At 45.6% G+C, this 25,102-nt stretch overlaps 1 protein-coding gene across 1 annotated transcript; it reads right to left on the reverse strand.

Annotated features, from left to right (window-relative positions):
- Window positions 1-1,189: 1,189 nt before the first annotated feature.
- Window positions 1,190-21,949, reverse strand: BBS2 (Bardet-Biedl syndrome 2). Its single transcript, XM_056360362.1, has 17 exons — window positions 21,742-21,949; window positions 20,121-20,348; window positions 19,623-19,748; window positions 19,295-19,357; window positions 15,551-15,628; window positions 13,221-13,325; window positions 12,340-12,426; window positions 10,893-11,028; window positions 8,247-8,386; window positions 7,306-7,450; window positions 6,574-6,745; window positions 5,409-5,538; window positions 4,451-4,582; window positions 3,798-3,935; window positions 3,216-3,328; window positions 2,361-2,509; window positions 1,190-1,707 (listed from the first exon to the last, which is right to left on the reverse strand). Exons 1-17 carry the CDS (start codon window positions 21,856-21,858, stop codon window positions 1,601-1,603), a joined length of 2,166 nt encoding a protein of 721 aa, XP_056216337.1. The 5' UTR covers window positions 21,859-21,949; the 3' UTR covers window positions 1,190-1,600.
- Window positions 21,950-25,102: the final 3,153 nt, after the last annotated feature.

Raw genomic sequence — 25,102 nt, forward strand, 5'->3', positions numbered from 1 at the left:
TAAACATAAGCAAGCAAGCATTAGGATTTTGAACTTAAAGAACAGGAGGTTGAAACAGTGGGAACAGGTACAGCAGGTAGCAGAAAGCCCAGCACTTATGCCAGGAGACTGTTCCATAATCAAACCCTTAGAGCTCACTTGCTTAGAACAGCATGGGTGGCTCACCACCCTTTTACCAAGGAACTTGATTTGACTAACAACCAGATTCTTAAAAGGATTCAAATGAGCTCCGGCTGCTGCAGGTTTGAAGTGACAGAGATCTGTGCTGCTGGCACTGCAGTCCTCCGTATCGAAGGGACCAAAACATGGGCAAGGGGCCATTCGGGGGATTAAACCACACTGCAAGAATTACATTCCCCATTCAGCTGGCTGCACGCTCACCAGCTGCTCTGTGACGAACAGTGGGCTGCTGGCTTCCATGCAGCAGCAGCAAGTAAGAGCCAGTTACAGGACACACTTACTCGTGACAGTGCCCAGAAGCTACCCAAGGCTTCGCTCACAGAGGTGGCCCGTCTCCTCCCTGCCGGCGTTGCCCACCCCAACCCATGCGGTGGTGAATGTGATGAATGGCGCGGGAGCCAGGAGCACTGGGGCCCAACCTCCATCCTGCACATGGTATTTTTAGCTTCTAGAAGAAATTTGCTTTGGCAAAGGTTCTAAAATATCTTTAGATCTAAGATAGAGCCTTACCGTAATATTTTAATCCAATTCTAAGAGATCCCACAATTAATAAACAGGTTTGAGCCAAGAGCAGAGATATTTTTCAATACCTTCTTTGTCTAATTCCATTAAGTACTGCCAGCTCTTCGTAAGTATGCATCAAGCTTGGGCATGTTGTTTGTTTTTGTTGTTCCTGAAATGCACCCTTGCCCACCTCAGTATCTGTGGTTTTTTCCAACAGCAGCACAGAACCAGCTGGAAGCAAAACCTCCTGCAATCCAGGTGCAGAGAGCCTGTCGGATATGGAACGGACCACTTCCTACCTGTGTGGAGTGTGGAACTGGACGGCTTTCAAAGATCTTCTGGCTTAAAAGCCAGCAAGGAGATGTTATCCCTTTGGTGCTTCTAGTGCCCTGAGTTGCAGTTCACCTAGAAAGCAGCACACCCCTGCAAGGAAACCCGGAATCCTCTGACACAGAGAGTTTAAGTGCTTCACATGCACAGAGACTATGCAGCAAAACCAGGAAAGTGCTTTGTTTGGGGTTGGTTTTATTCGTTGAACAAAACTTAACCGTACGCATCTCCCCAACTAAATCAGAACAAAACCAAAGCAGTCTATGTTTTAACGGAAAAGGACAATGCCTGACCTACAAAATATATTAAAATATTAAGTTACTGTAAGAAAAATAATTGTTGCAATATTACACCTCTGTCTTGCGTAAATAGCACATCTACACTTCAACTTTGATGCTTTCTTCACGAACCTTTGGCCTGCGTAGTAACATTTCTCACCTGAAGGCTTAACTAAAATGCTACCTTTGCAATCACTTCGCCCTACAGTGGAGCGGGGGACTGAACGAACCGCTCGTCATTACTGGTCTGTTATCTGCCCGCTGCATGGAAACACTGCCTCTGCGCAGCTGCTGCTCCTCCAGCCATTTTAAGAAGAGGCTGTTCCCACACGCATTATTTTGAACAGCATGTTAAGGTTGTTGCTTCTTATTGCATCCCGGCAAGCGCTGATCACTTGTGTTTTAGGTTTGCCGACTGTAAAGACAAAAAAAGGAAAGAAAAGAACACACACTTCAGTTACTAAGAAAGTGGTAAAAATACTTATTGACCTAGTCACAGAATTTAGGGGGTTCTTTCAAATATTTTTTAAACACACAGTGAAATGCCACCTTTTCTCCTAATATGTAAATAAAATCCTTTCTTTAAAGAATCATCATCTGTAGCTCTATTACAGGAGAGCTTAAATGACTTATTGAAAGGGGAATGCTATACAGACAAAAACACACCTCCTGCCCAAAGACTCACAGAACTAATAATATAAACAGCCCTGCTTAAGTTGCTGGGGTTTTTTAGAAGTAGAATTATAAATTAAGAACTGAAACACTACTTTAAAAATGGTTTTTAAATGGTGTTCAACAAAACTAGCCATTTCTATACCATTCAGAAAGCTGGAAACTGCTTTGACCTATTCTCTAAAACTGTGATCTCAGATGATGCTGAATACTCACAGGTGACTGTCACAGGCAATTGGCTATGACTGTGAAGTTAAAGGTTACTTCTACTTACTAATTTAGTTTCAGGCCAAAAAGCCTGAAGTCACTTAACTAACCCAGGTGCCTCCAAGACACACCTTATCTGCCTCACTGGGGTCCCAGCCTCCCCGTCCCCTCCAAATGCACAATACTTACCACGTAACCGCCCGGCCCTCTGGATTGCCTGATTCACAGCTTTCAGATTATTCAACAGCTCCGTGTGATTGTGGCAGCGAATTTTGTATTGATTTATTAAATCTCTGTTCAGATCATACAGCTCAACGTACCGTGTCTTCATGCTTTTCCTGGGGGAACAATCAATCCAGTTATTTGCATCTCTGGAGACAAGAAAGTAATTCCTAGTTTGTCAATATAAAAGTGATACATGGTTGTGATGGCCACCAGGGTTAATCATGTATCTGCTAGCTACAAGACAACAGACTTGTCTAGACATGTTGGTTATACTCATTTTGGGGTGGGTAAGAAGGTCTATTTTTGCAGTTATTTTATCCAGCAACCCAGAGGAGGTGCCACTTTCCCCAGTGAAAGTAACACTGCTCTGCAGCAATTTGGACCTCTTTACTGCTGCTCTTTCCAGTAAAGACAGGGCATTAACAGAACACAGCCCATTAAGAGTGAAGACTACACCTAAAATTTCTTTCTTGGGGTTCTCAAAAGTTCACACACCACAAACAGCTTTTACTGCCTTCTTCCTTTAATGTATCTTTGCTAATATATCTTGCCATCTCGAGGTTGACTCACACTACCAGCTCTATGTCAAATACCTAACCTTGCCCTTTTGCCTTTCCCAGACGGGTTTTCCACCTAAAGAGCAAGGCAAGGCTCAAGGAGAGCTCATGATGGACCCAGCAAAGCTACCAATTCTACATCCAGAGCTGTTACTAGGCAACCCCTATAGCACACATGGGGGTTTTGTGCTCTTTTCTGCCTGAAAAGCAAAGACTGGCCATTCTAAAACCAGCACAGTCAAGCTAAGCAGCCACCACTCACATGTCTCCCAGGAGTCGTGCATCTTCCGCCTGAACCAGCATGCTGCGGATGAGGCTGGAGTGTTCAGCCATGTCGGCAGTGAGCCTCTGATTCACTGCATGGTATTCATCCACCTGTCCAAGGCAGACAGTCAGGAGAAAGGGCCCCCAGCACTCTGGGCATACAGGTAATTGTCCAAGGTAAACCCTGGCCCCGTGTAATAGGAAATAACATCCCAACTTACCCAACCGGCATCCCTGGGCCCATTCCCTTTCCCCTGGCTGCCAGAGTAGTACCCTGCCCCAGGAAGGGGGCGATCAGGCTGAAACACACACCTTAGACCCTGACCCAAGCCCACAGCTCTGTCTCCCAGACAAGATATTTACATTATTTTAAACAATCAACTGCTGGGACCAATGGCCTGTTCTACAGAACGAAGAATAAACAGAGAGCCGAGGGTGTCCCATTGTCCTTTGCACAGAAGACAGAGCAAGCCATCACTGGCCGAGTTCCCCAAAGATACAGCAGTTTAGAGATCCTCTAGTTCAAATGCCCCCAGTGACTGCCTAGCTGCCAATTCAGAAACACCCCATACCTCCTCACCTTGACCAGTACTTTCCGCAGCTCCTCAAAGTACACAGGGAAATCTGCTTCCACCTGCAAATCTTCAATAGCCAGAAAGGAGGCCATTGACTGGATAATGTCACCAGCTAGATCAATATCATCCGTGTTGATGGAGATCTGTCAGAAAGGAAAGCAAGCAGTTCATCGCTCTTCCATGCCAAAACGTCTCCCACAACTGCCCAGCAGGACTGACTCTCAAACAGTTACCCAGGCTCAAAGCAGTTCACTATCAAGAGGCAAAAATTGATGCATGAGCAAGCTCTATGGCTTTTAGTAGATAAGGAGACACTGATTTCCAAGGAGCTTTTATTCAGGCCTTGGGAAGAGGCATCTGTGCACACAGGACCAGCACAAAAGTTACAGGCAGCCTTTGTGCCTCAAATCGTAGCTCCCCGAAACCGCCCTGTGTGGGAACAAACACCTTCCTACAGATCTGTAGGCTAAGCAGTTTCCTTCAGTAACAGGCCTGGAATTTTACCTACTAACAGTAAACAGACCCAAAAGTTTCCAAAAACATAAGTATTTTCTCTGCCTGTTCAGTCACCATTTTTACTGCCTCAGATTGGCACAACCCCTAAGTTTTACCAGAGTATAATAAAACGGGTGTTCCCCTTGTCCATGAAGATACTCACATCTCCACCAGCCTTGATTTTGATGCAGAGTTGACCTGCATTACGAAGGGAAGTGAAGCAAACCTGAAAGGGAGCGCTCTGAAACTCAGCATCCTCTGGCAGCAAGAAACTCTGATTCAGCCACATAACAATCTTGCAAAAATAAAATGAAGAGCATCAGCCATCAACTGTGTGGAAAGCCTGGAGAAGCACGCAACATCCCTGCATGTGATATGCACCAAGGCACTCTGTTCAGGGTACCTTGGAAATCTCATTTACCAAGTTTCATCCCCTAAATCCATCTCTCAAACTTGTTAGAGTAAGGACAGTTGAATCCTTGCTCCAAAGCTCAATATTCTTAAGAAAACAAAATCCAACAACCAGAGACACAGCTCAAAGTGACAAGCTAAGCCCAGGCCTTGAGACCAGAGAAACCTGGGAACAAGGCTTGGTTGTACTGCAAGAAGTTAAAGTTTTGGTTCATCTTGTGTTTTGCCTTGGCATTTAATGCAGTAAAGGCCATGTAAATATGGCAGAGCCCTACAGTTACGAGGGAAATGACCAGCTCCAATTACTGCAATCCCACTATTCAGATCTTTTAGAACAAAAGCTACCGCACTGCTGCTCATCTGTTGTGAAACTGAGCCATTATCTGGGCACTGCACTGCCTCATTCCTGTTCTCTGCTCGTTTACAATATTCGTCCCTCACTACAGGGCTCCTGCCACATTCCATCAACTATCCCTCAGCAAGGAACGCAGTATCTGAAACGCCTCATCATCTCAGGCCATTAGTTCCTGCCACAACTGAGGCATCTTTGAAAGAAGGAAAAAAAGCAGAGTCAAGTTGAAATACACTGACTCCAAAAGCCAGCAGTGCAGTTCACTGCAAATTCTCCCTTTGCTGTTGAATATCTCAAGCTAATTTCAAACCCTCCACCTACGCAGGAATGGAAAATAGGAAGCAGAGCAGAAACTAACCCTTTGCGGCCTCTCATTCGTTGTACAGTTAACAAAGCTCAGGGGCTCCGGGGCCGAGTCCGGGCTGCTCAGGGCATACATTGAAAAGCGGGGAAGCTGTCTTGTCAACTCAAATACATGGAACTGCGTGCTGGAAGCATTCCAAAGGAAAAATAGAGACAGTTACTAACATATCAGGGATTCACCTACTGCAACGGTTCCTGGTTCTTTTTTAGCTGGCTATTGACATCAGCAGCTTCCAGCTACATAATCAGCTGCTTACTGTTTCCCAGGAAAAAATACTGGAACTTGGAAATTCCAGGCTTATCACATCATGAGGTTGAATGATTCCTCCTCATGGCTTACATTTTCCATAATCCTTACAATGAAATATATTCTCTAAGCTAACACATTTACAATTTTATTATGTGACTGGATATTTTCTTTACAGGTTCAATGAATTCTTATTAAAAGCAATAACAAAGAGAAATTGAGAAAATAAGAAGGGAATTCAGTCCCATACTTTCTTTCTGCAGTTGCTGGCTAGCTGTCAAAATAGGCCTCCCTGTTCAGGGAAAGGATGCTGCTTCCTGGGGCACCGCCAGTTCTGACAGATGTGAGCAGGGAGAAAGTTGTTCTTAAGTGTACATGAAAAGACATTTTATTTCTGTGGGAAACTAGAAAAGTGTGTCTTGAAATCAAGCATACGCTACTTTCTATTTGCCCTGAAGACAAATAGGTTCAGGGTTACTTTATAGCTTGAAAGACTACAGGCTTGCTCAAGTACTTCAGCCAGAGCAGCCACCACTCAGGACCTGGAGAGGCAGCCACTTAGAGCAGACAGCCTGGATACAGCCTCTGCCTCTCTTGATTCCCTTCGGAGACCCACAATAAGGCATTCCCCAGACAAGAAATGCTCACTGCTCCCCTAAAGGCAGAGCTAGAGCACAATAAGTCCCAGTGACTCCAGCGCATTCAGACTTTGTCTGGAGAAGAGCTCAGCATCACAGGTGCAACAGTGTTCTTAAGAAAGCATTCCAGCTACCCTTCCAGTAACACAGAGAAGCAGGGCACCAGGGAAGTAACAGTGCACTTCCCATGGGACAAGTACGAAGCCACATCATGGCTGTTTACTGGTCACACAGTTAGTTCTGGAGACCAGCAGAGATCACAAGACAAAACTCACCTGTTCCTGTAACCCACAAAGGCTTTGATGTGCAAATCCACAGGGACATCTTTGGGTGGAGTTAGGGGAACTCGAACACAGCCCGAGAGGCTCTGGAAACTGGGGTGTACCACGTGGCTCTCTCCTTCAAATATGCCCTCAGCAAAGATCAGCACCGCACGGATGATTGTGTCTTAGCAACAGGAAGAAAAAGCAGTTCCTAAATTAACAGCTGTCCTCTGGCAACAAACCACCACTGTTTTCAGAATTGAGCACAGTCAACCCTTTACACCCCTCCTCCGAATTGTTAAAATACCCCAGATGACCAGCAGTACCACATCTGGACCCGACTGCATCCTCAGCACACCCAGTGCTGGGTGAATTTACTATCTTGGGGTAGTTCCACTTTTGCATACAAAGCCAGCTGCATTCGTACAACAGCCTCACTAACACAGCTGTAAGTTAGAGTCAACATAAGGGGCACTGCAGGGCCACCAAGTCTCATTTCATACAGTTAAATGTTCATTGCCTTAGAAAATAACACATAACAAGACACACATTGCATCAAACTCCTCCCCCCTGAGACCCATCAAAGGAATGCAGCTTGATTCAAAACTCTGTGCAAGGAAAGCAACCACAAAGGGGACATTACAGACGATAAAGGGGAGACAGGCAAATCATCAGCTAAATATAACTAAATGTTTGCATGAATTTACATGAAATGAATGTCAATGGTTGCAGGCTACCACTCACCATTTGTGGTGGAAATGCACAGCTCCACATGGGCAGACTGGCTGTCAGAGCCTAGATTAACTGAGAGGGCTGTCTGGAGTTGGGTGTTGGCTGGAATCACACCTCTCTGCCCATCAGCTTCCTTCAACTGAGCGTTCAGTTCAGCCTGTTGCAAAACACATACCCTTTAGTATTAGAACCTCAAGATTTTCATTCAAGCAACTTAGAAAACATATGTGTAAGTCAGTTCTCTTTTCTTGCAGGAGCTTACAGCACTTCCCAGACACTTCACATAGCTATGAACAGTGGTTGGATAAGGCATGGAGCTGTGGATACTTGTGCTACTATTTGTTCAAGTGTTTTATTTTCAATGGAGCTCAGCTCTGTACTCAAATCTTTAGTCAGAAAAGCACTTAACATATATTCAATTTTAAGCACAAGCTTATATAATCTCATGCTTCTGCTATGGTCGTAATTTACTGTTCAAATATGAATTTGTGCTTTCCTCAGACTATTTTTTGAAGCTCTTTATTTCTGCACGTTCACCATCAAGCCAGAAGTGCGCTTCCTACACCCTGGCAGTGCTCCCAGCTCTCACCCCATTACCCGATGTTCTGGTACAAGCCCTTCTGACCCCCAAGTTGGCTTATGCATTGAAAATTACAATTTGCAGCCATAAGCCAAAGCAGAGGGCTGAAGAGAATCCAGCTCCAAACACAACGGCTCTGGAAAGGCAAAGGAGCAAGGAAAGTGTCACATATTACAATACAAAAAGCAAGTTCTGAACCTGCACAAGGAGCAAGCCAGATGCAGAAGCAGGAACCCCAGTAAACAACCTCACCACATCCTAACAGGTTACAGTTCTGACTTGTCTGGACCGCCCCGCAACCTCGTCCCAGATTACTCCGGATTTATAGCAATAGGAAAGTGTGTTTGGGCCCTACACATTATTTAAGTAGTACCTTTGCATTTTCCTCATAATTTCTTAATTCCAGCAGCAGATTTTGTTTCTTTTGACTAAGTTCTCGGATCACATCCTGCTCAGCACTTGTATCCATTAGATTTCCTTTCATCTCCTCACCTCCTGGCAGATAGCCTCGGACTGTACAGGAAAAAAAAATTAAAAGCAACAGGCAATTTCAAAGCCTTTCACAGCCTCTCTGAAATTTAGTTTTCGTAATAAGACCCGCCCTGTACCACCTCCTCAGCAGCAAACACTAGTTCTGGTCTTCAGCTGGTACCATTCAGCTGAAAAACTGAGTATTGATTTATACCCACAGAGGCTCTGACTTTCCTGATGATCAGGACAAGAGAACCGCATAATTAAAAAAAGTTGAATTTCCAACCTGTCTTTAAGCTGTCTTCACCTGGCCAGACAAGTGGAGCACCCAGGCCTTTTGTGAGAGGATTCCCACTTAAGTCATTCTTTCAGGTGCTTAGGCAAGTTTGCAATTATGCAAAATTAATAAAATGTGTACCTGGACTTCTACAGCTGGTCAGAGGAATTGCTGCTGTCTGGAAGTGACTGTAAGTCACTGTCAATCAACCAGTAAAAAAGATTTACCCACATCAGTTTTTCCCCAAATCAAGAGACACATCACTTCAAGAGGGGGTAAGACCTGTGTCCCAGCAGCCCAGCAGAGCACGGTTATGCAAATACCTCCACCTGCCTGTGGAGACAGAAGAGCCGAACAGATGAGACCAACACACTTGCTATAAACTTCCATTTTGCTCTAGGGCTCTGTGCTCTGATTGCAGCTGACAGTGAAAGCCAGGGACAAAAATCTTACACCTACAAAGCACATGCTGCCTGACTGCGTATCACTGCTGCCCTGTAGACAGTTGCAGGGAACTTGAAAAGCAGTCAGCATGCACACCGTCCTCCCAACAAAAGGACCCATTTTGTTATTTCTGAGTGAATTATTCACTTTAAAGGAGAACAAGGCAGAAAATACACTGAAACACAGAACACCACCTCACTTGAAAGGATGCTGGCCCCAAACAGAACTCTATTGACAAGGGCTCTGAGAATGCATTGTCCGTATGTCCTGCTCTCGGCTGGGATGGAGTTAATTTTCTTCTTAGTAGCAGGTGCAGTGCTGTGTTTTGGATTTGGTGTGAAAACAATGTTGATAGCACACTGATGTTTTTACTTGTTGTTTGGTAATGTTATGTACTAAGTCAGGGCCTTTTCAGTTTCTCAGGCCCTGTCAGCCTAAGAAAGCTGGAGGGGCACAAGAAACTGGGAGAGGGGACAGCCAGGAGAGCTGACCCGAACTGGCCAAAGGGCTGTTCCACACCATGGGACATCACACTCTGTATATAAACTGGGGGGGGGGGGGGGGGGGGGGGTGGCCAGGGCCTGCTGATTGCTGGTTGGGGGCTGGCTGGGCATTGGTCAGCAGGTGGTAAGCAACTGTACTGTGCATCACTTGTTTTTTCCCTTCCCTTTGGATTTTATTTCTCTCCTTTTCATTATCATCATCATCTTATTCTATTTCAATTATTAAATTGTTCTCAACGCTTTTACCATCCTGCTGAAGTGGGAGAGGAGCAAGCAAGCAGCTGCATGGTACTGAGTTGCCACTGGGGTTAAACCACACCACCATATAACCCCAACAATAGGGCTATGACTATTCAGTAACAGCTAAAGGCTCCAGCCTAAAGGGATTCCCATCCTGCCGAGGTTTGTTTATGATGGACCCATCAGAAAAGGATGATCATGTTCAGTGATGTTAGCCTACGCAGCTCTGCTAGGACAAGGTATCTTCAGAACTGTGTACAATATTCCCCTTCTGTAAGTATGGGGAAAAGGTTTATATGCTAAAGCCCAAGCGCAGCAAATCCATGCAGCCTGTGATTAAGACAGACAGCAAAACACTGTGCCATTTAACAAGGACAGGCTTTTGTTCCAAATGGATTGTGCCAGACCTGCTTGTCTCAGGCCACTGACGCCAAACAGTCGGATAATCACACCAGTGTCTTTCCTGGAGCCATCCCTGTAAATTCATGCTGAGCCTATTTAAATAACCTGTGATGGCATTTGCTCCCACTCACAGTAACCAGGGCTGACTTGAATGTATGGTGGGACAAATCCACCAGTTTTCCAGTCTCAGGATAGCACCTTCAAGTAAACAAAAAGCTGTTAACATCTAACATTTCTAATACAAAAACTATCCATCTTCAGAAAACCCAGACATGGACCCCCTTAGCTCTCTGAACACCTTTACCCACTGTAAAGTGACCAAAGAACTACCACATATAGGAAAAAAGGATTTCCTATACTTTCATCTATAATAATGTTGTCTGAATATACTGGATATAGTTCTCTTTGCATTGTTAGGATGGGACTTCTTCCATTACAAAAATGAATTTTGACAGCTTCTTGGATCATAATAAAACACACACTGATTATCAGAGAGAAGGCAATATTCAAAATCCTGTTTGCAGATAGCGTAACTCAAAATTCCCTTAACTTCGCGTAAAGCGAAGGGAATTTGTCACGCGAAAATTACTATGGAACCAAAAAAATGTTTAGCTGATCTGAGATGATGTGATGTGCCTCATGTTACTATGTATTAAATGAATATCCTGAACAATGCTCTTACCTTCACCATCAACTGAACAACAGATTAACTGGGTGCTCCCATCCATTCTGTAATCCCCCTCCACCACTCCTGCAATTGAGGAAGCAAAGTTGTCCTTAAAGATGACTTCCCCAGTTCGGTCACTGCGTGCATCAACCTGGAACAACACAGAGTTCCAAGGCACAGCATGAACAGGAAAGCTAACTCCAAAATACATGCCATGCCCTACTCTGAGCTGTTAACCAAAAGCCAGCTCCGCTCACAGAATTGCAGGTGAACTTGCAGCTCTGCTGATCAGCACACCACACATGAGAAAAATACCATCGAGAAACGACCTCTAGACAGCCTCAGCTAGAAGGACCTGCTCTTCAGAGGTGCTTCCCTAAGTTACAAACAAGAGGGAGGAAAGAAAGGGACTACTGCAAGTCTGCACTGGGAACGTTATGCACATGAGTGCAGCAATGAAGGGACTGAAAACCAGAAATAAACTTAATGCGGTATTTACAGCCTCTCCTCTTAGCTCCAGCCCTTGTGCGGTGAATTATTTCTATACACAAATGCCACAACTTTTAATTATCTTTCATTGGAAAAGAGTGGCAAGGGGGACTCAGTTCTGTGCAGTGTGGCTTTTCCAAAGCACAGGACCCAGCACCACACTTTCTAGGAGCTAGGGACTGTTTCAGACCAACAAGCAGGGTAAAAATTGCCAGCGGAAAAGTACGGGGGGGCAGGGAGAAGGTAATGCAAGGAGAGATTCTCTTGTTAACAGTGTTATACACCTAATCCAACATAAGTTACAACATACCTAGGCCCTAGACTGCCAAGCTGATATGAAGTTAATTAAATTCCCTCAGGCTAATGACAGTGATGAAAGGTGTGAAGAAGAAAGTATAGCTTTAAAAAAAAACAAACTGGCAAGCTGTGTCCAGGAGAGATTTGGCAGCTAGAACAGTCATTTCTGGCAAAGGGGAATATCAAGCAACAGGCTTAAGAGTCTACGACTGAGCTGTATAGAATGTCTTTACATAAAATTAAGTAACGCGCGATTAATCCTGCCATAGTCAGGACTGACGCTGCTCTCCTGTTACATAACTGCTTTGCCTTCCCTGTAGCCTGAGAACATTCAGGAAACATTGCAGAGGATTATTAGCACATCCTCAAGACACAGCTGAAAAGAGACACTCGAGCCCTACGATGTGGCATATGGCCTCTGCTACCACAGAAACAAGTTACTACACCTTAGCAATTGACTGAGCTAAGCAGAGGAAGCAGCTTTTCTCTGATCTTGCACTTGGCACGGCATTCACCAGCCAAACTAGGTTGACTGCAATAGTTCTTCAGCGTTCAGTCTTCATCAGTCTTTTTAACTTTTTGGTTGTTCTCCTTCAGACTGTTTAGCAGCCTTGTACAAACACAGCTTCCAGATTTACAGCTCCTCATTCCCCACCCCCGCCCTGAGTAAACTCACCTTCCCATTGGACCAGCCAGTGATCAGCTCACACACACCGTCGGAGTTCAGGTCAAATGCATGTATGCTCATGGCGTGGTTTTTAGACTGAGGACAGAAAAAAAAAGAACAAATTAAGTCTGGGTATGTTTGTTCAATGGCACATGCCTGACACATGCAAGACATGGGAATAAGAGGCTAGGAAGCTGGAGCATCACTGTCTCTAAGGTCACAGACACATCTGAAATCTTAGTCCTTGCATTACTAGTCTAGTCCACTGCTCTCAAAGAACCTGATCTTTCCCTTAAATACATTTTCATCCAAGCAGATGATGAGAACTCACAAAAACAAAGAGTAAAAAGCCAAATTCTCAGGGGAGGGGCAGGGGGAATAATCAGGGCTTCAACATCATCATAAACTGACACCACTGAGAAAACCCATTAACCTCTTCGTGTCACCTCCCAAGGAATCCTTTCTCTTAATACCATTAAACAGACCGTTCTAATCTGTGTTACATTAAGAATATTAAAATGAGCATCAGGAAAGGATCTTGCCAATATGATGTGCTACAGCAGCAAATTGCTCTTGATGTGAAAAATTAGCTTCAAACACAGACAATGCAAAATTAACTCAGTCTCTGAAAAACAGTTTATTGATTCAGCAACAATACAGCCAGGAGAGTTTTCCAACAGTGAACTCAAATTTCTCTGTTGCTTGAACACAAGTGCGCGAAGCTGAAGCTTGAAGTTTGTAAGAACAAAATTACAGTAAGTTCTACACTCAACCAAAAATTTCAAATTCATCTAAAGAGGCAGGATTACATCAGAACGACCTGAGATTTGGTACCCCATCTCCTGGCAGCCTTCAAGCTTTCCATGATGATATTCCAACACTGGACTAACCTTAATCCTCCAGTAGCGGGCTGTCTTGTCATAAACTCCGACTGTCCCATTGGAAAGAGCATAGCCGAACCGACTGCCATACATGGGGCTAAGCGCAGTAACAGTCTTGTGAAGCGGAAGGAGGGAGAGAGAGAGGATACAGGAGTGAAAACTTGAGCATCTTCAAGTAAGAGAACAGACTATACAACCTCTCTATCATATGAACTGCACAATACTTAAATGCTAAGTAAGCTTATTGTAGGAAGCATTGAGTATTGAAGTAACTATTCTTAAAAATCAGTCTGAAATCACCAAAAGCCTTGTAGGATTCCCTCACACAAGCTGTGTTGCCAGCGTCAAGATACACTTCAGCAAGGATTGCAGAACTGCCCTCAAACTGTGGACTTTGACCAAATATTTCCTACCACAAGCAGCAACACAACTGCTCAGAGGATTCTTGTGGTCATCAGTGCTAACATATTATCACTGAAAACCTACTCCAAACACACAACATTCCTGAAGCTTCAGGAGCTGAGGATGCCAAAGAGTTCAACTTCACATGGGTTGGGAAAGCCCTAGAGATATCATTGGTGGAAAATCTTTGTCCAAGATTAGCAAGATAAAAATTAACAGCTCCCGCAGTTTGACTTCTTTGGAACACAACTAGAACACCAGCCTAGGTATTACCTGAATAAGTAACGGCTCCAGGGAAATACCCAAGAGTCCTAACTCAGTCATAGCTGTTTCTCACTCCTCGTAAGACCTTACGATTCTTCGCTGAGCTAAGGCTCTCAGTGCTTGGAAACGCTGTTTTTATCACGCACTAAGACTAGAGATTTTAACATCAGGACAAAATTTCAATCATCTGTCTGGTCTTTTGTACAATGTACCAGAGGAGACTTCCTTAAATTAAATCTTTCACCAACTTCTTAAACTCAGCTGACTATGCTCGATTTTTTATTTTTTTTTACCATAAAACATTTTCCAAACATTTATCCTTCCCTCTCATGACCTTCTCCAAAGCCTTTCCCAAGTACCAAAATCCTCTAAATTGCATGCACCCAGTAAGGACAGAAGACATCCAGAAACAGTCAGAAACTCACAAAAGTACAAATACTCCCTTTATACCAAATTGTTTAAAAACTAAAGAACCACAACAGTCTATGGCTTCAGTTTCACCAGACTAAGTGATCAAACACAGCAAATGCAAACTATTCAAGCCTTCCGAAACAAGCACAATGTATAAAGCCTTTGTTCCCCGAACTGACCTTCCTAAAACAAAAGGTTTAGGTGCAGCTGTTGGCTTTTAAATTAGAACAGTAGGATTCCATCAAGCCTCCTAAGCCTCTGCAGGTGTGAAATTAAAACAATTCTACTGTGGATCTGAAAATAAATCACACATGATAGTGATGGATCTTTAGCTTCCCTTTAACTAGAAATCACAACGTAACTCCAGACTGGCTACTGTACAGACAACAAAATGTACTATAGGCCCAGTTCTAATTCTAGCTACAGCAACAGCCTCCTTTCCTAGGACACTGCCTGGATTAGTCTTTTATAGCTCTCCATAAGTGGATTAAAAGCTAATTAAGCCTTTTAGCCCCAACTTGGGCAGCAGGGAGACCTCAGATCTTCAAGGACAAGGGTTTGTAACATGTCCTTACTCTAACCTGGGCCCAGAAGCATCATGAGAAGACTAAAAATAAACTCCTAAATGCAATGCTAACAGTATTTTACCCCCTTCCGAGCAACCAAAATTTAACAGTGGGATTTCTCTCATTTCTCAAGCTGAAGAGCAACACCCACACTTTTCATTTATTCTTCTGTAAACCTATCTGCCCCACACCTTACTTTAGGCACTGCAGCCCTGTTTATACAGCCAACATGCGTAACTCTGGCTTTGCAATTCCAGTTGCAAACTAAGCCTCCAGTTTTGCCCAGGCAACACTCACCTGCCCTGCTGTGCACTGTCTGAATACATGAGGCAAGTTACTTTGTCAGATTGTGTCAATGCATTTGAGGAAAACTGTCAAAGCCATTCTTTCGCTCAGAAGGCAGGAAGAGCTTCAGTCACAATCCAGTAACCTTAATTACCTTTGGACAGGGCCGTGACTTTCAGTCAAGCAATAGTTACTTTTCTGAACCTGGTGAAAGGTTTGTAAATAAACAAAGCAAAAAACCCTGTGCATAATGAAAGACATTATTAAACTTTTGCAGTTCTAGCAGATACTGTGCCAAGTAGTTAAGTAATATTTAATTACACAACAAATTTGAACCAGAGAAGCTTGACAATACACAAGAATTTCAGCTCCATCAGCAATTATAATAAACATTAGGTAGAAGTAATTTACCTCTGTCTCTGACATTTCTGCCACAATCTCATCCTCTTTAAACACCCGGATGTCAAAATCTTCAGAGCCAACAAGAAGCTAGGAAAAAGAAAAAAAAAAAAAAAAGAAAAAAAGTCTACCTCAAAAATAGTTATTCAAGCCACGGAAATAAAAAGGACATACTCTAGGACCTACAGGGCAAATAAAAATTCCAAGTCCAGCAATGATGAGGTTTTAACAGCTCTATGAAAAGTTGCCAGTGGAATAAAAGGTACCATCTATCAAGACAAGATTTCAGAAGTCTCCCATTGAACAAGTATTAGTTATACATTTTTTTGTCAAGCTAGACTCTACAAAAGCACAGTGAAATATCTGGGGTAGGAATAAAAAAAAAGATACTTGGAATATCAGGGATATGCTCTTTTCTTACTGTAAAAGATTTAGTGTTATAACTCATAACTGCAATTATATACATCAAAAATACTGTGCTGCCTGTGTTGGAGCAGAAGACTTGGAGCCCAGTTCCAACTTGTATTACATGGGTTCAGAGAACCAGCAACTCCCAGTTACTGGCCTGTGAGCAAACAACTGGGAAAAAAAAAAAAAAATCATTGCTCAGCACTGAACATCCCTCATTTAAAAAAAAAAAATCAAAACCAATGAATCCAAGTATCAAACCATCACTGCTCCTCCAGCCTAAATGGTTGCTGCCAGTACTGCAAAGCGTGGGTAAAATGAGCTTTAACTGATGTAAATGATCATACAAATAGGAAATCAGCACCGACTCAGGTCTTCTGCATTCTCATTCCTTTATCATTCTTTTCCTGTTTCCTAGTTGAGCCAGTGTAAGGCATTAACTGAAAAGAAGCTCTGTGGAAAAAGCATTTTCTAAAGATGGTGACAGTTCACAGTTTCTACTTCGCAAACTGAGAAACCAAGAAATAGATTTGCTTAGTGTCTTGCCCACAAAGTCATCCAGCAAATCAATGACAAACGGAATTAGAAATGAAAGTTTAAAACCCGGTAGTACTTTTCCCCACTGAAACCAATGAACCATCCATCTTTACTTGGCAGAATATAGACACAAATCCATATGGAAGTTGGATTTTTACAAAGATTAAAGGCTTCTTTCCTTCCAAAGTAAAGATGTTTCAAATTTTGACAAAGTAAACTACACCAGGCTAAGCTTAACCGTAGATACTGAAATAATTTACAACAAATAACATATGTAAGAGGTACAGATTACTTGACAAGATGCAACTACCAGCTAAAAGTGAGTAACTAAAAGCACAGAATCCCAAAACAACTACTGATGATGCTGCATTTCCCAAAGATGCCTAGATGTTGGGGTTTTTTTCATTTATTGTGATCCAACTTGTCCACCACAGTGACTTTCATTCCACTGGACCGGAACTTGAAAAAGCAAGGAAAAAGATTCCTCCCCCTCCAAGTCTTTGGTGAGACAGGAGAACATAACCTGTATCAATCCAAAATCCCGAGGAAGACAGTGACCACAACAAATCAGTTTTGTTAGCTACTAAACGACAGAAGTATATTCATGACTTTTTAAAACTGGTCAATTTTAAATATAGACATATTTCTGCTGGGGTGGGAAGAACGGAAATGAAGCTAGCACACCCGCTTATCAGATAAGACACAAAGTGATAAACAACGATTTGCAAAGATGTTTCTGTGCATTTTCTCAGAACCTCAATTTTAAACCAGAAGCAAAAAGCCACAAATAAAAAAAAACCCACCTAGACAATTAAGATTAAAAAGAACACTAAAAAAAAAATCTCAGCAAATGCATGCTCGGGTAACTGGCAGGGTAAGTTAGTTGGATAATGCATCCAACTGCTTAGCTCAAAGTGGCATCAGATTACACCAGCTGCTGAGAATGAAACTTGCTCAAGCAGAAAAAATAATAGCAAAACAATAAAAAAAACACTTAGTGCAAAACATTTACAATTAGTGCCATAGATCAGTTTCCTGATTTCTGAATCTTTATACACCCTCTCCACTTTCTATAACCACCTCTCAGCACATTAAAACCACCACACTCTAAAAGAAGCTATAGAGAAATTGACTAGAAAACCTGATTTTTTTTTTCACTTCCTGAAGATCCCAATCAAGCAAAGTATCTCTATCAGTTCAGCATTTATATAACAGAAAAACAAAAAGTGTAGATGTCCTTTACATATCACTATAAACATTATGACACAAGAATTATTTATTTTAAAAAAGAATGAGGGGGGGGGAAGTAAGTATCTATAGCGAAAAACAAGAAAGAATTTGAAAAACGAGGGTTTTTTTGGTGGGGTTTTTTACAGTAACTTTTTTGCAGTTAGTTTAATAGTGAAATCCTTACAGTTACCAAAACATGGCCTTGGGAGAAGAAACAGACACAGAAATGCATCCGTCAAGCTGGGGCACAACAAGTTCAGTTCAAGGAGAACCAAATGGTTAATGAGACTAAACAAAAAATTACTGGAACTATGTCTGAACTATCCTAATTATCATACTAAAAGATCCACCTTCGAGCAAAGAGGGACCCCTACTAACAAAGCCCCCTCCTCACAGAACGTGCCAGGGAAAACAAAGAACGCTGTACCTTTAAATGGAGATAAGGCTTGTAAGAGCCAAGGAAAATTCAGTGTTACTACACCATAATCGTAAACAATTGTTCAAAGCCTACAAAGAAAGCGTCACTCTGTGTTAAGAGGTGTGCTAGCTTTGTGGATTACCGCCTAGCACCCATCTCTGCCCAGACAGGCAATGAACAAACATCTCAACTCAGTGTGTGGATTGGCTCTTGCACACAGAGTGAAGAACCCAGATTTGGGGTAACAATTACACATGCCAAGCGGGGAACCAAACAGAAAAGCTTCAGTAATTATGATTAAAACTGAGACACAGATGACAAAAGTGGTTTTAGCATAGTGATTTAACATCATATTGACTAGCATCTGACGCACACTAAGGAAGCTGTTACTTTTCTTCAAGATTCATATGTATAAGCATGATCCCTCAATTCATTCCGGATGGAAGAACATTTACAACATAGAATGCCATACAAATACATGACTTCATTTCTTGCAGTCTACATGATCAGAACGGCAGCTGTTTCCTATTGTTTGTCTCATCTCATCAGCAAGATGCTTGTTATAAGTTAGCTTCAATTTTAAATCAGAAGAGAGTTTTTTGTTTCCCCCTGTCACTATGAAGAAACAGGAGGACCAGAAGCAAAGACAGATTTCTTGATTTTACCAACTGTAAGTGAAGCTCTTCACAGCACAGCTTTTTAAAAGCTCACTTTTACACGTAAGATGCTTGCAAGTTGTTCCTCTGAAATTTAAGTGTTTATAACCACATTCAAGAAATACCACTGAAATAGATGCCTTGCAACTGATGACCACAGGCATTTCATTGTATTTCTCTTGGAGTAGTTAAGAAAAATGTGAGAAGTTTTCCATTACAGCTAGCAATCTATTCACCAAATCGAGGCAGGAATGCAGTAAAGAGTCCAGATACACCTCATTTTACAGACTCCAAGTAGTGCCAGAGACCAGTGCTGCTCCCTGTACATGGGCTGAGCATTTGTGCAAGTCTTTGCCAGACTGGAGTCTGAAAAAGGCACAACTTCCATGAAGGAATCACTTTAACCAGTAATATCAGTCAGTCATGTTTGCTAACCCATGGTTTTTCATTATCATTTCACTACAAGACCGTGAAAACAGTCGGATTCACATGTAAACATTTACAAACCTCAGTTTTGCCATCACCATCAAAGTCACACAGTGCCAATGACCGAACGTTGTCTCCAGTAACCTAAAATGAGAAAGACAATCCTCAATACTGATGACAGCTGTCAGAAGCTAAACTATTTTTATGATCTCAACTACAACAGAACAACTAATATAATTAACATTCAAGCAACACCTGAGTGAACTGAATACACGACCAAAACACAGTTCAAGGTCTGACATAAATTAAGAAAGATAATTACTGAATTAGTACTTATCACGTTAAAAAAAGCAAGAGGAATGAGCACCATTGAAAGACTCTTGTAGTAACATCAAAAGCATAGCCTTACTGTCCAAAAAAGGTCATTTCCTTCATAATCAAAGCCCTGCAGGGCACAGTTTCCACCAGTAATAGCAAGTGGAGCTGAAATATCTCCCAGCTTTCCAAGAACTATTGCATTGGCTCCATCCGAAACCTACAGAAAAACAAAAAGAAACAGCAGACAATAAGACATCAGAGTACACAAGTCAAAAAAAGAGCTTCCAACATTCTCACTATCCATTTAGCTGAGCTCTGAATGCCTATTAAATTTAAATTTTGCCTTGCTAGGTGATGTTGACATATTGTGCAAATCTACTCTCACATGTGCATACACAAGACATACATTGCATTTGTTGGGTTTTTTTTAATATTCCAGATATTCTAAAGGCAAAATGTTTTGAATACACTAATGCAAAGAACAGAAGCATAATTAATTGACAAAGTAATGTAAAAACTGCAATCTTTAAAATAAAAAAAAAGAAAAAACCTAATATATTAGAAAAAGCAGAGAGTTAAATTTACTTGCCTCTTTGTAAAACAAATCTGAGTTGTTATACACATCGTAAGCCAATAAATTAGTCTGTGTTCCAACCAGAAGACAATCATAACCAAGCTGAGGGTTCAGCACTCCTGAAGCTAGACAAGTGATCCCTTGGTTAATGTTGAGAAGAGAAATGTCTGAATCTTGGTTACTTTGCACCATCCGGTTTGTGCTTGTTGTCTGTCCTCGGGCATGAGGGTTATGAATAAAAACCTGTAAAAACAAAGATATAAATATTATCACAAGGCATATATGTTTGTATACAAACGTTAAAGACTACTGTTTGGATAATAACGGTGATGGGGAAGGAGGGCATTCACTCAACCAAAGTGAGAACAAAAGACTGGAGGTTTTGCTGACAATATTCTGACAGTTATTCTTTAAACTACAGCAAAAAGGGGAAGCGCAGGAAAACCCTGCTCTGGCCAGCTGTTTTGTTTCTGAAAATGGCAACTAACATGTCTTCAGAGTAAGGCCGAAAAAAAACCCCAAACCAGAGGGAACAACAAATTAAACAATTTAATCCAGCTGGTAACAATGTTACCAAAAACCCCCAAATATTTAGGACAATTTACCTGGCACCTATTCCTCACCTCCACTGGCAGGTGAACGCGGTTAATTTTAAAAGGGCCTTGTGATAATTCTCACTTGCCAAAGTTCAGTCACTGTAATTCCCAGGAGCAGAGTCAGAGGATCACAGGATATTACAGATTCATTTAGGTTGTGGAAAAGACCTTTAAGATCATCAAGGCCAACCGCTAACCCTGCGCCGCCAAGCCCACCGCTAAACCATGCCTCTAAGCGCCACATCCGTGCACTCTGCAGAAACACAGAGTACTATGCTTAACAGCCTTTGGGTTACGGCGGTACAGCCTGTCCGGGGAACGAGCCCTTGCTCCGTGCAGTTCCTAAAGGCTCCAAAATAAAATTAATAATAACAACGCTGAGAAACATCACAGCCCAGCCATGTTTGTATTTACAGCAACCTAAATGGCTCTGTGGGTTTAGGCTTCAACCCATGTTTTATTAGTTCGGGTGTATGTTACCCCCCCGCTGCCTGTATTCCCAGCTCCAGCCGAGCACCCACAAGGATTTCTAAGGATTTCTACTCCTGCAAGGCAACCTCCGCAGCCCCCCCTCACCCTTCCCGTTCCCGCTGCCCCGCCCTGGGGGGGCACAGGGGGGCCGGCAGGCCTCAGGGCTGGGGGGGAGGGGGCACAGGGGGGCCGGCAGGCCTCAGGGCTGGGGGGGGGGGGGGGGGGCACAGGGGGGCCGGCAGGCCTCAGGGCTGGGGGGGGGGGGGGGCACAGGGGGGCCGGCAGGCCTCAGGGCTGGGGGGGGGGGTGGGGCACAGGGGGGCCGGCAGGCCGCAGCGCTGAGGGGGGGCACAGGGGGGCCGGCAGGCCGCAGCGCTCGGGGGGAACTGGCAGGCCTCAGCGGCCCCCGCCCCCGGGCCCTGAGCCCCCTCCGAGCGCGGCCCGGCAGCACCCGGCGGGCCCCGGCCGCTCCGAGGGGCACGGCCGCCCCGCCGGGCCCCGGGCAGGGCCCTCCCCGCTCCGCTCGGCGCGGCCCCGTGAGGCAGGCGGGCACCGCGCCGCCCCGTTACCTTGCCCGCCTGCGTGGCGGCCGCCAGGCAGGGGTGCGTCCCGTCGAACCGGCCCAGCGCCACCATGCGGGGCAGGATCTTGTGGTTGAGCTTCAGCGTGAAGATGGGCACCAGCATGGCGGCGGCGGCAGGCAGCACGGGCCGGCCCGCACACGGGCTCCGCCGGGGCCGCTCCGCCGCCCGCGCCCGCCGCGGCCTCACGGGAGGGGCGGGGCCTCGCGGGGCGGGGCGGGGCGGGCACGGGGGGTGCTGCTGGAGGGACTGGGGGGCGGCTGGAGGGACTGGGTGCTACTGGGGGTACTGGGGGGCATCTGGGTGGCTGAGGTGTGGGACTGGGAGAGCAGTTGCAAAGGTCAGGGCAGCTGGTGGCTGCTGGAGGGACTGGGCGGCATCTGGAGGGACTGGGTGCTACTGGGGGGCATCTGGGGGGCTGGGCTGTGGGATTGGGGGAGCAGTTGCAAAGGTCAGGGGAGCTGGGGGCTGCTGGAGATACTGGGGGGCTGCTGGAGGGCTACTGGGGTGCTATTGAGGGTACTGGGGAGCGTCTGGGGTTGCTGGAGTGTGGGATTGGGGTTGGAATTGCAAAGATCATGGGAGCTGGGGGGCTGCTGGAGATACTGGGGGGCTGCTAAAGATACTGGGGGGCCACTGCAGATACTGGAGGGGCTGAGGTGTGGGATTGGGGGGGGAATTGCAAAGGTTAGGGGAGCTGGGAGGCTGCTGGAGGTATTGGGGGGCAGCGAGAGGGTTACTGGGGGGCTGAGGTGTGGGATTGGGGGAGCAGTTGCAAGGTCAGGGGAGCTGGGTGGCATCTGGGGGGGCTGGGGATTGGGATTGGGGTTGGAATTGCAAAGATCAGGGGAGCTGGGGGGCTGCTGGAGGTGTTGGGGGATTACTGGAGATACTGAGGGGCCACTGGAGATACTGGGGGGGGGGGCCGTGCTGTGGGATTGGTAGGGAAATTGCAAAGGTTAGGGGAGCTGGGAGGCTGCTGGAGGTACTGGGGGCTACTGGAGGAGTACTGGGGAGCAGCTGAGGTGGCTGGGGGGCTGAGGTGTGGGATCGGGGATGCAATTGCAAAGGTCAGGGGAGCTGGGGAGCTGCTGGAGGGACTGGGGGGCATCTGGAGGGCTGCTGGGGTGCTACTGAGGGGACTGAGGTGTGGGATTGAGGGTGCAATTGCAAAGATCAGGGGAGCTGGGGGGCCACTGGAGATACTGGGGAGCTGAACTGTGTGATTGGGGGTGGAATTGCAAAGGTCAGGGGAGCTGAGGGGCTACTGGAGGTACTGGGGGGCATCTGGGGGGGCTGAGCTGTGGGATTGGGGGAGCAGTTGCAAAGGTCAGGGGAACTGGGGGGCTGCTGGAGGGCTGCTGGAGGTGCTGGAGGGCTACTGGAGGTACTGGGGGCAGCTGGGGGGCAGGGGCGGGGGGGGCAGGAGGACAGAAGGGCAGAGGATACTGGCCCCTAGAGCAGCCACAGCATCCCCCAACACCCGCACCACCATCCCGACCATGGCTTCCCTGCGGGGTCAGTGCCCAGCTGGGGGTCCTAGGGGTGTCCCCTTGCTGTCCCCAGCCCCCCTGCCTCACCCCTCACACCCTGCGGTGCATGATGCCCCCTCCACCAGCAGCCCGGCGCCTTGCTGCAAGCCAAGGGCATCTCCAACCAAGAAGCCACAAGCCGATAAAACCAAACCTGGTGTTAAAACGCTCGGTGCCACCCGGGAAAGGGCAACCTCCGCACGCTGATGACGCTGTGCCATGGGCTTACACACTGGTTTGTGCAGAATCCCATCGCTGGGGTGCTGGGAGGAGGTTGGAGACTGGGGGGGTGAAGGGCAAACCCATGCCAAGCTACGATGCCAGTCCCCATCCCAGCATGGATTTTGGTACCAGACCCTTACGTGTCCCCTCTCCCCACAGTGACCACAAGCTCCATAGGGAGACCCTTTCTAAAATCATGGCTTTAGAAATCCTTAGATTATTTTGGGTTTAAGAAATACTTTTAACACGATAACCTTCACGGATGCTGTAAATGCACCGCACTCTCCGACCAGCACCCGAACCCAGACCCCTCCACCCACTGTCACGCTGTCACCCCCATCCCAGCAAGAGGCACATTTGGAAAAGGATGCAGTGGGCCAACAGCCCTCCCTGCAGAGGCCACCGGGTTGAGGCAAAGATTCATTTATTTCTAGGAAAGCTGGCAGGCATGTCCCCGTTGGCATTTCCTTGTGCCTCAGCCAAGCCCCGGCCGGCAGCAGCATCCCTGCCCTGCATGCGAAGGAGGGCTCTCAAAGGCAGCGCTGGAGAGGAGATCATGCGACTCCGAATGTGACAACCGCCTTTTTCTCCTTTTTTTAATTGTTTTACCAAGTTTTTCTGGCAGCTCTATCAATGTGCCATTATACTTGTGAATAACAAGGCAGCAGTCATATGCAGCATATTAAAGAGGGTGGGTTTTTTTCCCCTTTGTGGACCCGTTTTGGGTGAGCGTGGGTCTAGGTGCCAGCCTTGCAGTGGGTCTACCCTCCCGGGTGCCGCTTTGGGTAGTGGAGCACAAAGGCAAAGCACCGGCGTGAACTTGGGCGCACAACGGGGTGTTGCTGAAGCTCAGCAAATGCTGCTGCCCCCAAAGGGAAAATCCCCATCTCCCCCCCCCCCCCCCAGCAGCACCAAGCCCGGCTCACTGTTGGCCTCTGCAAACTCAGCCGAGCACAACGGGGAAAAAACTGAGCTCAGACACCTTTTTAGGCTGGTAAAATTGGAAATAGATGAAAATTCCAACTTCTTGCTAAATATGTATGATCTGGGCTGTAAATACTATTTTGCATCGCTAATTATGGTATTGGGTTTGGTGCGTCTGCAATGTGGCTAAATTACACTGCCTGTTACAGCTGCCACTTTGGATTTGCTGGCTCTCAAGCTCCTAAAATTGAAGTCATGACTTTTAGTACTCGTTCCCCTTCGTTTGACAGGCCTGTCATTTATATTCTACGTGCAGCATCCAGTCCTGAGTCTGGTGACCACGCTGCTCCCATCGCAGCCATCCGGCAGCACTCGGAGCAGGGGTCCTTCCCTTTCCCCACTTTTATAGGGGGGGAAATCCCATCTAATCCTCACCGAGCTCCTGCATATTGCTGCTGCGCAGCCGGGGTCAGCATAACTGTACTCAAGGGATTGTTTGGAGTGTACTCAAGGGGTTGTTTGGCTTCATCACCAGAGCAGGGGTCTTATTATCCAGCAAGAGGCCATCCTCATCCTCCCTGCATGACCCCAGTGCTGCTCTGCACAGGCTTGCCAAGGGGATGCTGTGTCCAGTGTTTGCTCTGTTCCAGCTCCTGGGGAAATGTAACTTT

Source organism: Falco biarmicus, chromosome 15 (assembly GCF_023638135.1).
Source record: "Falco biarmicus isolate bFalBia1 chromosome 15, bFalBia1.pri, whole genome shotgun sequence".
NCBI classification, from domain to species: Eukaryota; Metazoa; Chordata; class Aves; order Falconiformes; family Falconidae; genus Falco; species Falco biarmicus.

Bases quoted from the DNA above. Each gene is read 5' to 3' on its own strand.
- BBS2 (XM_056360362.1), bottom strand. From the start codon at position 21,858: ATGCTGGTGCCCATCTTCACGCTGAAGCTCAACCACAAGATCCTGCCC. The intron at 12,427-13,220 runs GTTAGTCCAGTG...TTCTGTCCTCAG, and splicing joins CCCGCTACTGGAGGATTAAG to TCTAAAAACCACGCCATGAG. The intron at 2,510-3,215 runs GTGAGTGGTGGC...TTGTTCCCCCAG, and splicing joins GCACGACTCCTGGGAGACAT to GAAAAGCATGAAGACACGGT.